At 42.5% G+C, this 16,023-nt stretch overlaps 1 protein-coding gene across 1 annotated transcript in view; it reads right to left on the reverse strand.

The window, feature by feature from the left end:
• Window positions 1-216: 216 nt before the first annotated feature.
• The window catches only part of GALR1 (galanin receptor 1), a 141,662-nt gene continuing 125,855 nt past the window's right edge, over window positions 217-16,023 (reverse strand). The window contains exon 4 of the mRNA XM_030552606.1: window positions 217-284. Coding sequence (XP_030408466.1) covers window positions 280-284 — 5 coding nt within the window. The 3' untranslated portion in view covers window positions 217-279. The remainder of the gene's footprint in view (window positions 285-16,023) is intronic.

Consider the following 16,023-nt stretch of genomic DNA (forward strand, 5'->3'; position numbering starts at 1 on the left):
TTGTTCCCAAAACATTTTCTTCTATTAGAGATGATAAAGCTTTGGCAGGAACCATAGGTCCATGCCCTAAAGAGATCTTTGCTTAAGAGGGTTTAAAAAAAGCCCCAAATTATCCTTTATCCTTTTTACAAAAGCATTATACATAAGAAAGGGCACATCAGGTTTAAAACTTCAGAGAAGAAAATCAGCAGGCAGCAAACTATTTATTACTTGCTCAGGAAATGTAGGTTGCCGTGGAAATCCATTTTATTCCAGTTAATTGTTTCCAATGGGCTGACTTCAAACTGTAAGGGGAAAAAAGCATTATTAAATATAGGAGAAAGGATTCGTTTCTGTAGGAAATGACTACAGACATACATTAAGGCTTAAATCCTCAGTTGAGCTCTATCCTCATATCTCCTCTATCCTAGAGACAATCAGGAGCCAAAACAGTTTTCCATATGAGTTAAGGAAGCCATATGGGGCTGCTCTAACTTATACCAGTTTACAAAGGTCCCCTAAGGGGTGCTACTGCATCAGCCAAACTGCAAATCAGCAAAGTATATTGCAAACTGACATCTCCTAACATACCTTATCTCCATCCTGGATTCTGCACACTGCAAGAATCTTCAACTGCATCTTTGGAACTAATTAAAGGTACCTTTTTGCCATACCAATGCTGCAACAGAATCTTAGCAGGTGCTTCCAGACATGGGTGGTGCATAAGGGAGGCAGGGGGAGGCTAAGCCTCCCTGAACTTTGTGCCACTAGGAGGGCAGGACAGTAGCAGATTACTGCACGGGCCCATGGGCCTATGGCCAAGTGCCCTGGTCAATTTGGGGGCCCCAGAAAAATCTCCCCTCACCACGGCTCCAGAACTGGAGGAACTCTTAATTCTGGGGCCACGGAGGGGATATAGGTCTCAGGGTTGCAGTGGGGGAAGGGGTGGAAAGGAGTGAGCGGGGGGTCGGTATGACCTAAGGGGAAAGAAGCAGAGTGGGGGTGCAATGGGGGTGGGGCCATCAGGGAAGAGGCAGAACAGGAGCAGGGCTCAGAGCTCAGAGCTCCAGCAGGGGCTAAGCTCTCAGCCCCCACTCCCTGATCCTGACTGGGGTCATCGAGGGGAAGAGGCTGAGCTCTCAGCACTCCCTTGCCCTGGCTGGGACCACAGGGTGACTGAGCAGTGAGTGGGGGTGGGTCCCTCTGCTGGAAGAGGCGAGGTATTGCCTGGAAGAGGCAGGACATCAGCCAGAAGAAATGGGGCAATGACTAGCCTCCCCAAGGAGAAACTTCGCTCGCCACCCATGCTTCCATTCTCTGGATGTGTGGAAATAATATAAATATAAATCAAGATGACTTAATTATCCACATAGTCTGAACCACATCACATGTGTTTTAGTGCTTTTTTTGTTCTCTTTTTCCCCTCTCATGCTGACAGTGTAGTACAAAGCTGTAGCGCAGTACAACCATTATGATGCTGAGTCTTTGTCTTCATGATGATCTTTTAATTGGCAGCCAGATGTTTTGTTTGAGGGTATTTTATGATTGGTTTTTCAAGCAACTGTTTGAAATGTGATCTGTTTATTTTTTAAATAAGAGAACTAAGAGAAGTTTGAGGTTATTTAAAAAATGGGAAGCTTTTCAACCTAGGGCCTATCTTGATAAATGTACCTAAATGATATAATAATTATTTTAGTGATGTTCTTACAAATTATAGCACATTGCACATTATATTTGAATTTTTATAAATAAGCAAAAAAAGACTTCAAAGAGTCATTTAACCTGTAAAACTAGTTATATTCCCTCACTAAATGCAATTTGTGACAACATGAAAGTAGTCATTTTTATCAGTTAAAGTCCCAATCCTGAAAACACACTTATAATTAACATTAAGCACACTGACTTCACTCATGCTTAAAGTTCAAAATATGTATATGTAGGATCAGGGCCCAAGACTTCCTTCTCCATGCTCAGGGAGAAAAACAAGAAAGACAATGGACCCAATGGGTGAAAGAAAGCTAGAGGTGTGTGACAAAGCTGAAAATAAAATGTAGATCTAAAAATGAGAAAAGGAAATGAAGAAAAAATAGAAAAAAGGAAGAAAATATACATATCCACAACTTTTAGGGTAAGAAGTTGAAATTTGTTAATCCATGTTCATTTATTTTATTTTACAGAATTATTAATGGCGGAGAGCAACTTACACCGTGGAAAAAGAGAATAGTTGGCATAATTATGGAAGAGGGGTGTATGATGTAGCCTGATTGCTAGGGGGGAAAGGAAATATACCAGCACCCTTTTCACCCTATTAGGACCATTATCAGCCAATTCTACTGACAATTCTACTGTTAAAAAAACAAAAACAGTTTTTCCGTTACTTTGTGTAAAGCCCACTGGTCCTCAATGTGTTACAAGTGAAACATCATCCACCATCTGTTGTGCCCCTTCTTATGAATTACCAATAAAAATGTTTTGTTTCAAAATCAATAAAATCCAATCATAATGTGCTGTCAGTGAGGTAAATGTAGTTTGTACAAATCTGCAGAGGATATTGTTCCAGTAACATTTCATGACTGGTACATATAACAAATTATACAGATTCTTTAAACCTAGAGGGGACCAGAATATCCCATTGCAGGAACACTTGAATGAGCAAAGACTCAGGAAATGGCTAAAACTGGAAGAGTGGAAGGGTTCCTGGGGGTCTGACAGTTGGATGGGAAAAACCCAGGACATTCTTCCTTTAAGGACCCAGGATCAGAAGCCTTGTGCGAAAGGGTTCTTTCTCTCCTAGCCAACTGGGAGAAGTTCTCCTTAGGAGGACAATTCCAGGAAAGAAAATGGAGCAAATAATTAAGCAATCAATGTTCAAATATTTAGAAGATAAGTAACAGTAAGCATAGACTTGTAAAGATTTGTCAGTGCTAATAGCTTTCCTTGACATGGTAACAAGCCTTGTGGATAGAGGAGAGGCAGTAAATGTTGTGTATTTTGACTTCAGTAAAGTTTTTGATACTGTCTCTTGCATGACCTCCCAATAACAAGCTAAGGAAATACAGCCTAGATGGAGCTACTATAAGGTGAGTGCATAACTGGTTGGAAAACCATTCCTAGAGAGTAGTTATCAGTGGTTCACAGTCAAGCTGGAAGGCAGTATTGAGTGGGGTCCTGCAGGGATCAGTTTTGTGTCCAGTTCTGTTCAATATCTTCATCAATGATTTAGATAATTGCCCAGAGTATACACTTACAAATTTTGCAGATGATACCAAGTTGGGAGGGGTTGCAAGTGAATTAGAGGATAGGATTAAAATTCAAAATGATCTGGAAAAACTGGAGAAATGATCTTAAAAAAAATAGGATTAAATAAGGAAAATGCAAAGTACTCCACTTAGGAAGGAACAATCAATTGTGCACATATAAAATGGAAAACGACTGCCTAGGAAGGGGTACTGTGGAAAGGGATCTGAGGGTCAGAGTGAATCACATGCTTAATCTGAGTGAACAGTGTAATGCTATTGCAAAAAAAGCAAACATCATTCTAGATTGTTCTAGCAGGAGTGTTGCAAGCAAGACATGAGAAGTAATTATTCTGTTCTGCTCAATTCTGATTAGGCCTCAGCTGGAGTACTGTGTCCAGTTCTGGGACCCATATTTGAGGAAAGATGTGAACAAATTGAAAAAAGTCCAAAGAAGAGCAACAAAAATTATTAAAAGTCTAGAAAACTACCTATGAGGGAAGACTGAAAAATTGGGTTTTTTAGTATGGAGAAGAGAAGACTGAGAATGGATATGATAACAATTGTCAAGAACATAAAAGGTTATTACAAGGAGGAGGGAGAAAAATTGTTCTCTGTTAAGCTCTGAAGATAGAAGAAGCAGCAATGGGCTTAAATTGCATTAAGGGTATTTTATGCAATGGACATTCGGAAAAGCTTCTTAATTGTCAGAGTGGTTAAGCAATGGAATAAATTGCCTAGGGAAGTTGTGGAATCTCAGTCATTGGAGATTTTTAAGAGCAGGTTAGACAAACACCTGTCAGGGATGGTCTAGATAATCCTTAGTCCTGCCATGAGTGCAGGGGACTGAACTAGAAGACCTCTCGAGGTCTCTTACAGTCCCATGATTCTACCATATAGGCTGTATTCTCCCTCAGAACAGGAGGATGCTGACAGAAGAAGGAAGCCAGAGGACTGAATGCTAAATGGAAAGGGATGGAAGTGGGGCTTTGTGGGAAGCAGACTGGGTCAGAAGCAAAGATCTGTGCATGGGTGGCGGCTGGACGCCCCCCTTCTGAGAGGCAAGTCCCCGGCTCTGCCCCTTCCACCTGCATACCCCTCCCCAACGCTTGGAGCCCGAGACCCCATGCCCCCTCCCTGTGGACAGAGCCCCGAGTCCTCCTCTTCCTCCAAGCCGGAGGATCCTCAAGCGCCTCCCCCACTCAGCGGGAGGAGCCCCATGCTCGCCAGAGGCCTGAGCACCCCTTCCCTTCAGTTGGAGAAGCCTCAGGCTGGCCAGAGGCCCCAGTCTACCCCATCCCCACCTATCTGGAGGAGCCACGGCCCAGCGGCAACCGCTCCTCCCCTCCCGAGGCCCAAAGTCTCCTGAGGAAGTGTCTCACTTTCGTGCAAAGACACTTTTGCTATGCCCCATGCAGGTTCTGGGGCAGCTGAGGAGGAGGTATTTGCTACTCAGCTTCTTGAGTTAATCTTTAATCTTTCTGGAGTCCAGGGAGATTACTGATAAACCCAGGAAGCTGAATAGCACAGCTCCCTCAGAACCGGCATGGAGCATAATAAAGCAAAAACTTCCTCTTCAAACCCTGCAGCTGGTGGTGCAGTGGCAGTGGCAGCACCAGGGGAGGATCAGCCTCCCCAGCCTATTCTACCAGCCACTCTTGGCTCTGTGTGGCAAAAAAGCCAGAGAAGAGTATGAACTTTGTAACCTGAATAGTGTTTGTGAATTTTGGTGTATAGCAACCATTTGTCATTAAATTTAGCTTGCGTGTGTGGCATGATAGACTGGAATGCCCAATGTGACTCTATAGTAAGACTGTTACAATGCTTTAGGAGCTCACACGTGTTGCTAGATCAGGGCCTCCTTGAGCGGGGGGCAAGTGGGGCAATTTGCCCCAGGCCCCAGGCTCTGCAGGGGCCCCCAAGAGAATGGCTGAGGCTCCCGGCCCAACCCCGCCCCTCTCCCGGAGCCTCAGCACATCCAGGAGCTTCCCTGAACAGCTGCAGCATGTCTCCGACGGGGCCTGAGCTCCGCCCCTCTCAGAGCCATGTGGTAACGAGGCGGGGCTGCGAACTCCAGTGGGGCCTGAGCTCCGCCCCTCCCAGAGCCGCATGGTAAGGGGGTGGGGCTGCGAGCTCAGGCCCCGCTGGAGCTCGCAGACCCTCCCCCTTATCACAAGGCTCTGAGAGGGGAGGAGCTCAGACCCCGCCAGAGCCATGCTGCACCGCTAGTCAGGGACACTCCTGGATGTGACGTGCTGAGGCTCTGGGTGAAGGGGGGAGCCGGAGGTAAGAGGCTGGGACTGAGGTCAGGGGGATTGGATAAGGGGAAGAGAGTCCTGGGGACAGTCAGGGGACAGGGAGGCGGCAGAGGTTGGGGGGCAGTTAGGTGACAGGGAACGGGGGGGTTGGATTGTGGGCGTTCCGGGAGTCTGTCAGGACTCAGCAGCGGGGTGAATAGGGGTCGGGGCAGTCAGGGGACAAGAAGCAGGAGTGGTGGTGGTGGTGTCTCTGGGGGCTGGAGAGGGGTCAAGGAGCAGGATGGGTCAGGGATTCTGAGGGGGGTGGGCAGTTGAGGGGCAGGAAGTGGGTGGGGATCAGATAGGGGGCAGGGCCAGGCTGTTTGGGAGGCACAGCCTTCCCTACCCTAAAGCTCATTCAGCAGTTTGAGGCTTGCAGAAGAGCAAGCCGTTAGCTTTTCCATTAGGGCTACCATCCCTTTCACGTCTCAAATGCCAAATTATAGTCTCTATTTAATTTCAGTGCCATAGGGAGATTCATGTCAGGGGAAGGTAGCTTCATTTAAAATTAGCCACTGGAGGAGGGATCACATGAGAAGAGCAATATCCTACACCACCTACCTCCTTCCCAACCCTACCAAGGGAGACTTCCCCTCCCCTGTATTCCCTGAGGCTTCAGAGGGGTTAATTCAGTGGTTCTCAAACTTTTGTCCTGGTGACCCCTTTCACATAGCAAACCTCTGAGTGCGACACCCCCCACCCCCTTATAAATTGAAAACACTTTTTAAATATATTTAACACTATTATAAATGCTGGAGGCAAAGTGGGGTTTGAGGTGGAGGCTGACAGCTCGCAACTCCCAGTAATAATCTCGTGACCTCCTGAGGAGTTCCAACCCCCAGTTTGAGAAACCCTGGGTTAATTTAATTTTAGCACCCTGTGTCCATTCACATGCATGTGCTATTTTGAGCATTTCAGTTTTCACAGCATAGGCTCATCCCAGATTCTGGAACAAGCTCAAATGCTCAGTTTGTGGAGTATGTACATAAATTATACTAAAGACAAACCCACAGTAACCGTCTCCAGTTTGTGAGGGATCCCATGGAGCCAGCCTCTAGGAAACAGATAAATGCATGGAGGTTAAGTCAATTAATGGCTATTAGCCAGGATGGGTAAGGAATGGTGTCCCTAGCTTCTGTTTGTCAGAGGGTGGAGATGGATGGCAGGAGAGAGATCACTTGATCATTACCTGTTAGGTTTAATTCCTCGGGGGCACTTGGCATTGGCCATTGTCGGTAGACAGGATACTGGGCTGGATGGACCTTTGGTTTGACCCAGTATGGCTGTTCTTATGTTCCAAGCTAAATGAACCCAAAGTTATGGAAACAGATATGAGTCAAGGAAGCCAGCAGAGTATCAGAAACCTGGAAAAATTTCTAACTGGATGGGCTCAGGCGTTTGGTCACAAGCTGAGGTGGTTCAAAAGTTTTGGATTATTTTTAAGCAGAATTTTTTATTGTTTCTTTAAACAATCAAACACAGCAAGCAGCAAATATTTGGCCACACACTTCTGAAACCCCACACCATATTCAGGTTTAGGCAAACTAATTTCAGCTTTTCAATTAAAAAAAACACAACAAATTTTGAAGGAAAGCAGACATTGTCCGTGATTTTTTTCAGCTTTTTAAAAACCCCTAGTTTTCGATCCAAAAAAAGTTTTGACGGAAAATATTTGTCCAACCCTTTTAATGAGCTTTTGTGCTTTTTAGCACTAGCTGATGCTGAGAACCAGTGATATCTTGTAAAGAAGTTTTCTTAAAACTGGGTTTGTGCTGAGATGCGGAAGGTTTATTTTTCCCAGGGCCACCCGTGGCTGGGGAGCAAGTGGGCAATTTGCCTGGGCCCTGCAGGGGCCCTCACGAGAATATAGTATTGCAATCTTCTTTATGGAAGGGGGCCCCAAAATTGCTTTGCCCCATGCCCTTTGAATCCTCTGGGCAGCCCTGTGCTAGATTGGTGAACTCTAATTATAGAACATACAACCATTTGGGGTTTCTGCTTTGCTTTTTGACAGCCTGCCCTGTGGTTGGCATTTGTGGTTGTGAGCCACGCTGGACAACATAACACAAGAAGATTGTTTTGAAGTGTCTATTAAACCAGCCCTGGGTGGGGGTGCTTTTAGCCATGAGAAAGACAAGGGTGGAGTTTTCAAGAGGCCCTGAAAAGGGGAACAGGCAGGGTGCCGCAAAAGCATCTCTGGTCACAAGGCGGGATGCTCAGGAGGCAGCTGCCCTGTTACAGTTCATAATATGAATCAGGCCTTCACGATTTCTTCTGCCACACATGAGTTACTTTTGGCTGAGTATTCCTTGTCTAATAGGAGAGAGGCACAGCTATGATGGATGTCAGTTAAGCCAATGCACTAGGGACTGGATCATAGGTGCTGGAACTGGAGGTGCTGCCACACCCCCTGAATTGAAGTGGATTCCATTATATACAGGGTTTACAGTTTGGTGCAATGGCTCTCAGCCAGCACTATACAAATTGTTCCAGTGCCCATGGATCAGGGATCTATGCGTCCAATCCTTTACAGCTGGAGTTATCAGGGCCAGCTCCAGGGTTTTTGCTGTCCCAAGTGGCAGAAAAAAAAAAAGCTGCAATCAGTGGCAACTCCACCATGCTGCTTTCCTCTTTGGCGTCAATTCGGCGGCAGGTCATTCCCTCCGAGAAGGACCAAGGGACCCGCCACCGAATTGCCACCAAAGAGACAGACATGCAGCTCCTTCCCCTTGGCCACCTCAAGCACATGCTTGCCGAGCTGGTGCCTGGAGCCGGCCCTGGGAGTTATGGAGCCAGGCTGTGTATCTGGGAGCTATAAAACACTCACATCTTCTGTATAATGGGCACAGAGGGGGACATACCCACTGATCAGTGGCATACATACTTCTTCTGAGTGGAGGAAGTTCATCCTAAGCACATGGATGCCCACAGCAGTTTGTATCTCAGCAAGTCCCCATTTATATTATGGAGAATTCATATATTGCATAAAAGTATAGTATAGTATAGTACTTGGGATTTTAGAAGGCTGCAAAGGTCTCTGAGCTGTTTGTACACAACCTTCCTTTGCTGGAGAGGTAGGCTGTAGCCACAACAGTTAAAGTTCTTTAAGCGTCTTCATTATAACTGTGTTAAAGGTGCTTAGTACATTTTTTTCTACTTTTACTTCCTATTTTTAATGTTTGGGGTCTGGACTCAGACCCAAAAAGAAAGTGTTTTGGAAAATTTGAAGAAAAACAGTTTTGAGAGGAGAGAGAGGGGGAAAATCATAATAAAATTACTGCACATTCATTTTGAACAGCTCTAATGCTCTAAATGAAGGGGACAGAAATTTGAAATTTGACAGGGAAATAGCCTTCTGTTATGGGAAATACCTTTGAATGATCCAGAGAAAACTGCTTTGGATTTGCCTGAGTTATAAGAAGAGGGGGACATGGCATTCTCACCTCTCTGCACTACACAGCTCTGACAGTCCATCCCCAACCTTGCATTCCCAGTGCACCTCCACCATTTAGTGTAGGTACATCTAACACATTATCTGCACCTCAAGCACATGCAAATAAGTCCCACTGGCTACTGGCAGCTCAGAAGGTGCTATGGGCAACCTCCCCCTTCCTCTTTTCATCCTTTAATAATGATAGATGGAATCCTGTGGATGAGAGTGAATGGGTTGTAAAAGGAGGTGAACAGGTTTCATGTTTCAGCAACTGTTGAGTTGGCAGAGTACAAGCTTGCATGGGCAACCCTAACACTGCAATTTCTGGTTTTCAAAAGTTTGTGGGTTTTTTTGTTTTGTTGTTGTTGTTGTTGTTGTTGTTTGCTCAACTCAGTGTTCTGCAAGGGAACAATCTACCACCAAGCAACCTTAACTCTGCAGTAATATAGCTTTTTGGGTATTGGGACAGTTGTTTTAGTGACATCCTCCAAGAAACTGATTTAGCCTTATGGGACTGAAAAATAATCAATGTGGTTTAATTGAGATGGCATAAATTTACCTAATGCCAAGTAGTATAGTGATGATTAACTCCAGAGAATGAAGATTGAGAGAGATTCAGTATTCAGAAGACTAGGATCAAAGATGGCTGGGTTCCAGTGACTTCAGGTGCTTACCCCCACAGATCTTGATTTTTTGAATGGATTTTTATTTTCTTCTCTACACCTTCTTTTTTACAAGAAATTCTACACAAAGTACTATACTAAAATAACATTAAGGTGGCACTGTTAAGTATTCAAACGTCAGGAAATACTGCTGCCTAGGGGACTTTAATTCTGCCCCCATTAGATTGCATATATTACAATACAGCCTTTAGTTATTTGATGTCATGTTTCTCACATATTACAATATCATGCCAGCTTTCTACAAACATAAAATATTTGTGTAGCAACTTGAAATATTTTTCCATATTTGTGCTAGTTCCATTGTCACAGTGTTCTCATATCTTCACCGACATAGGACTGAATCCTGAAAGCTGCTAAGCACCTGTTGTCCAGGTGCAAGTCCCACTGGTTTCAACAGAAGCTCAATGCCTCTCAAGTGCCCTCTCACATTTTGCTTATTACTTGTATTTCCTGTCACCATCCTCCTATCCAAGTTCCGCAGAATTTAATTAGCTTACATACTGAGAGGGCCAAAAGATTAAGTTCCACCCATAAAGACTTTCTTAGACAAACTTCAGTTCACCTCTAAATTTAGCCCTTAGACCAGAGTGTGGCAACCTTTCAGAAGTGGTGTGCCGAGTCTTCATTTATTCACTCTAATTTAAGAATTCGCGTGCCAGTCATGCATTTTAACATTTTTAGAAGGTCTCTTTCTATAAGTCTCTAATATAGAATGAAATTATTGTTGTATGTAAAGTAAATAAGGTTTTTAAAATATTTAAGAAACTTCATTTAAAATTAAATTAAAATGCAGAGCTCCTCTGACCGGTGGTCAGGACCCGGGCAGTGGGAATGCCACTGAAAATCAGCTTGTGTGCTGCCTTCGGCACACGTGCCATAGGTTGCCTACCCCTGCCTTAGACTTTAAAGGCCAAGTTCCCAAAGCAGCCTTTAATTCTCAAAATGAACAATGAGGAAGAATGACAACTTGTGTGTGGACCCTCTCACTCTCCAATTTGCATATGAAAATAAGAATGTGCATGATCAAAATAGGCAAACACATCTCCAAATGCCCACAGCAATTGCCCTTCTAAATTCAAATAAAGGGTTTTTTCCGTATCCAAACCCATCTGCTTGCAATTTTAAAGTATAAATTAGGACTTTCCCTTTGAAACAGTGCCCCATCTGCAAATTTTCAGCAGATAATGGATTGCTGTTTTAAATCTGATCACTTTAGGTCTTACTTTTCTAAGTTTTAAATTACAATTTAATGTATGAGATCTTATACTCAAGGATACTTTAATTAGTACTATGTGAGTATGTAAACATGCCAACTCATTGACAAATATTGTTTGTCTTGTGTCTATCTAAAAATATTTAACTAGAATACCAAATTAATCATTTCCAGTTTGCTTTTAGTAAAACAATTTGCCTGCCTCTTCATGTTCCTTGCTGAAAGCACAATATTTATTTTATTCCTAATTTGCACAGCTCCATCTCATGTTACTAATATGTGGTACATTAAGAATGATCCTGGTTTATCAAATCAAAAGAAATGTCACAAGAAAAAAATATTCCATTTCTGTAGATAATGGAAAAAATAGAAAACATTGCTGGCTAGAGTCTGCTCTGAATTAAATGCGTTTTACACCAGTGTACTTCCAATTTCAAAACAGACATTTTAAGGACCTAGCTCAACCATCTGAGAAAAATTGGTTTAATTTTAATTTACAATAATGCCTCAGTGCAATTTAACACTGCCATGAAGTTCCAAGGTAATATAGCATACTGCAAACAAAAATGCCCTATTTTGATGGAATTGATTAGACTGAGGTGTTTAATGCATCAGTTAAATTGAACTCAAAAATGCTAGATGAGAATGAGAACGAACCTGAAAATGTATGACTAAAAATAAACTCTAGATGTAAAAATTAAGGACAGCAGAAAGGAAAGCTAAGATGATGCTTCAGTTTAATACCAGTGATTTTAACTGAGTTGGATTGTAAATTGGACAGATATGAGTTTCTCTCATCTTAGTAAATACTCTCTGAATAGAATTTGGCATATAAAGCCTTTAATATCAGAGATGTTAGAATATTTTTATTAATCTTATATTTACATAGAATTTTTCATACTGAATACTCCCAGAGGTCTTTATAAATTATGTACAGTGATTATTGTGGTGGACTCTCCATCACCAATAATTTTAAAATCAAGATTGGATGTTCTTCTAATAAAGATATGCTCTAGCTCAAACAGAATTAATTCAGATTTGGCCTGCATTATCTAGGACATCAGACTAGATGATAAATGAATCCTCTGGTCTTGAAATCTACAAATCTATTGAGCTACGTCTGAAATTCAGTCATCTCAGGGATAAAACACAGCAGATATTTGGCAACACACAGCAACACCAATTAACAATTTTAGGATAAAAAGTAAAGAACACCTTAGGCAACTCACACTGCAGCTATGTTTAATGTTCAACAATCAACGCATAGTTGCTATCACAACATCCACTGACTCCTTCGCAGAATGAGATTTCAGCACTAAAGAAGCAGCCCTAATATCTTCTTTAAGAAAAAGACTTTAAGGAGACAGTACTTCTAAAAATGGTCGCAAGGACTATTGTATCACCCCCAGGTAGAGTGCAGAAGGACATTGACTAGAATCTGCTGACACTAGGTATTCACTGGTCAGACCAGTAGCTTTATTAAGATGTCTTTGCATGCCTTCCTTGCTTTCCATTTAATGAAAGATACTAGACGCCATAATGGGAAAAGAGATCAGATCTAATTTACCAATTACTGGTAACCTGCTGAAATCTGATAACAATGAAACCACAAGATGAAAGAAAATCAGAAGTGGAAGCAGAAATATTATCTTGACAAAAGAGTCCGTGATTTCCCATCTCTAAACCCAGCTGATAGTGTGTGCCTGAGAAATCACAACTCTAATACTTGGGGCTAAAGAGGTACCATTAAAGAACAGCTGCACCCAAGGTCTTATGAAGTCCAGACAGACCATGGGGGACACATTTTGACATAATTGAAGGGATGTACAAGTAATACCAGAAAGTTCCAAAACACTAACAGCCGATGTGGACCCTGGCATTTTCCATCTGACTGATCTGTTATCACTGACACACAAAGGAGAAACTGTCAAGGAACAAGAGAACAACTCAGACTCTAATAAAAGGCTGATATGGAGAACATCAGAGTGACTCAGAGACTTGCTAACCTGCCTGGAGAAGGGTTATTTGAGGAAAGTGAGTGATAAAGACTCACTCCAGAGTATTGTGCTGGTAACTGCTCTTCTTCAGGTAGTTAATACATTGGCTTTATAGAAATGTACTAGATGGATTGCGAATTTAATGTATGTGTTATTGGATAATTATTAACTGTTTATAGATATGTATATAAGAGTTTGTTTTTCTTTAAGAGGAAGATGTAGAGATATGTTTATGAAAGATTGTGATTTGGAGATGCTCCCTCAGAAGGGAATGTGTTGTGAGTGTGGGAATTTGGAGATGTGCCTGGATGTGCCCTGGAGGCAGGGGTTCGGAACACGGCATGGCTGTATGCAGCAGTTCACCAGAAATATTCTCCAGTTTGTTTTATTACAGTTTTATTCCTTTCTCATTCACTGGTTTGTTATGTAATGAACCCCAAGATTGTTACAGCTTACACCAAAGTCATGCTGTCTCCCCTTGACTGCCTGAAGCTGGTTCCGCAGAGGACTTGTACAATAAATCCCCCACCTAAATTCAGGCCTCTGGACACACCCAGTTATTAACACTGGGTGAACCCAGCTCAGGTCTCTATCTTAGCCTTTGCTGTGGGTTCTGCCCATTCCAGACCTTCTTATATTTCTCTACCACTAGAGAATAAAAGGGAAACAAATGTTCAAATGCAACCAAGAATAAACTCTTCCCAGGGCCAATTCAAAAGAGAAAAGGCCAGCAGTACCCCCTTACTGGAGGAGTGCCCACACAGCAGTTTTACCAGAGTCCTTACACAAGGTCACTCAATCCAGCTCTCCCTGGGTGTTTGCTGCACTCCTCATTGATGGTGATTGGGCAGGGAGCCACCAGCGCGGGAAGTTCTCCTGCTGCTTCCAGCTCTGGAAGTTTGTCTCTCCCCCTTACTGACTGCAGTTTTTCCTTTTTAGAGTCCTCTTCCCTACTATGCATGATTGGCAGAGGCAAAGCGGTGAGGCTATCTCCATACCCAGAGCCTTTATACCGCCTTCTCCCACAGCATGGGCTTTATGTACCCCATTACAGGGCTTAGATGGGGAGTTAACGCTGGCCCATACAGCATGAACTTTGGCATGGAAATTCTTTCCAGAAACCCAGAAGGTCCACAGGGAAGTACACCACCTACATCCATGCCCAGGCACTCCTACCTCCTATATATGTATGTATATACAGAGAGAGAGAGAGAGAGACAGAGAGATCCTTTAAATGAGTCCAACTGGAGTTTTAGGTCTTTACTTCTATTTATATCTCATTTTACAGTATTTCTATGCCAAACATATTAGAACTGTTTGTGGATGATGTCAAATGACATTTCCATACATGTGATGAACTGTTCTCTCTGTGTGTTCATTATCTGTGAGGCATTTGTTATTTGTGCAACATTGTTCTTAATAAGAGGAGCAAAGAATCCTGTGGCACCTTATAGACTAACAGACGTTTTGGAGCATGAGCTTTCGTGGGTGAATACCCACTTCCTCAGATGCAAGAGGGAAATTTCAGTCCACAACACTACTCTTGCTGTGAGGCTAGCTGAGGATTCACTAATCTGCTGGGGAATCCACAACTAGCTGTGGAAGCCATAAACCTACACACAGCCTCACCCTAACACACACATGCCCAGCACACATACCACAACCTCTATACTAACTGTTTAAATGCAGTGTGGTGCCTAGACCAGCATCAAGCATTATTATTTTTGTAGAATGGCTTCTAAAGGTAACAATTTGCATCCTACCACATCAATATTCAGGAATTCCTGAGCAAGTCCCACAGAAATTATTGATGCTAGCTAGATCTGGCCAATCTATTGGTTATGAGTAATACTCATAAGAAATTTAATCTCTTGTTTAGTTAGTGAATAATTCATGAATATATTCTGATCTTGTTCAAATATATTAACTATTCATGAGTAGCCACCCAGTAATTTGGCTGTTTGCAAACTGCTTCATTTATTTGTTCTTTGTGTTGTTTCTTTGGTTAGTCACTCAAGTCATACAATGTTGTTTTTCCTTCTCTGATGACTGAAGAATTTTAAAAAGAATCGTAAATAATGAACAACATACTTCCAACACACATTTTTCAAGGTATAATGATTCATACCAAAAAAAAAAAAACTTCTGAGATTTACAAATAATTTCACACATAAACCTTTCAATGCTCAAAATAATGACTATGATCACATCAATCATAGCAAACCAAATTCAGTGATTTTATTTGTGATTTTTTTAACCAGCCAGTTGATCAGCTCCAGTGCTAGCTATGCCAATGTATAGTTATTTTCTAGGAGGGGCGGCTGTTTAAGACTTAATTTTAACTTTGTTTAAAATGATCTTTGTGCTATGAATGTATCAGGACTCTAAACAGAGATATCAAATTCTGTGTTTGTGCACATATGGATACATCACTGTCAATGAAAATTTCAAAACAAAATACTAGTGTTTAAGCAAGATCTGAACCATGTAATCATTTTTTTTTCCTGCTGGAGAGCCCATAGTCTAATAAAGGATGCTGGTTCATAGATGGTATATCATTATTGGTTCATAGTTCTTCAGTTCTTAAAGTGAAGCTGCTTCTATATTATCTATTTACCCAACTCTCTCCTATTCTCCCTCAAATTATGGGTGTTCATTGAACATGGAACCTTAATCTGAACCATCTTTGGGTCTACTATTTAAAAAAAAAAAAAGAAATCATACTCTTGCCTTTGCCCTCCTCTATTTTAAAACATTTTCAAGAACTACTCCCATTCCAACTCTTGGTTTCATTTTCCATCCCTCCCCTGCCAGACTCCAGCCCCGGTTTTTGCCCATCCCTCCTTCCCAGCTTCCTTGCCTGGTCTATTCCCTCTGGCCTTCCGTGCATGCCCCACAGGTCCAGATCTCGTATCCTCTGCATTTGACTCAGGCAGCTTTCTACTCTATGCTGCCTGGGCCCAGTTGTAGCGTTATTGAGGGCACAGGAGAAAGGCTCCCTGCTTTCAATTCAGGTGCCCAACCCAACACATTCTGCAGCAGCCCAGAGCTTCAGTAGTTGCAGGAAGAATTCCACTCAGCCCCAGACTAGAGTGTGCCTGATGCAGACAGAATCTTCAGAGAATGTAGCTGCTAAAAATCTGAGGAGTCTCTACTAGAGTTAATCTAAAGGTAAACTAAGATTT

This window comes from Gopherus evgoodei, chromosome 2 (genome assembly GCF_007399415.2).
Source record: "Gopherus evgoodei ecotype Sinaloan lineage chromosome 2, rGopEvg1_v1.p, whole genome shotgun sequence".
Taxonomy (NCBI): Eukaryota; Metazoa; Chordata; order Testudines; family Testudinidae; genus Gopherus; species Gopherus evgoodei.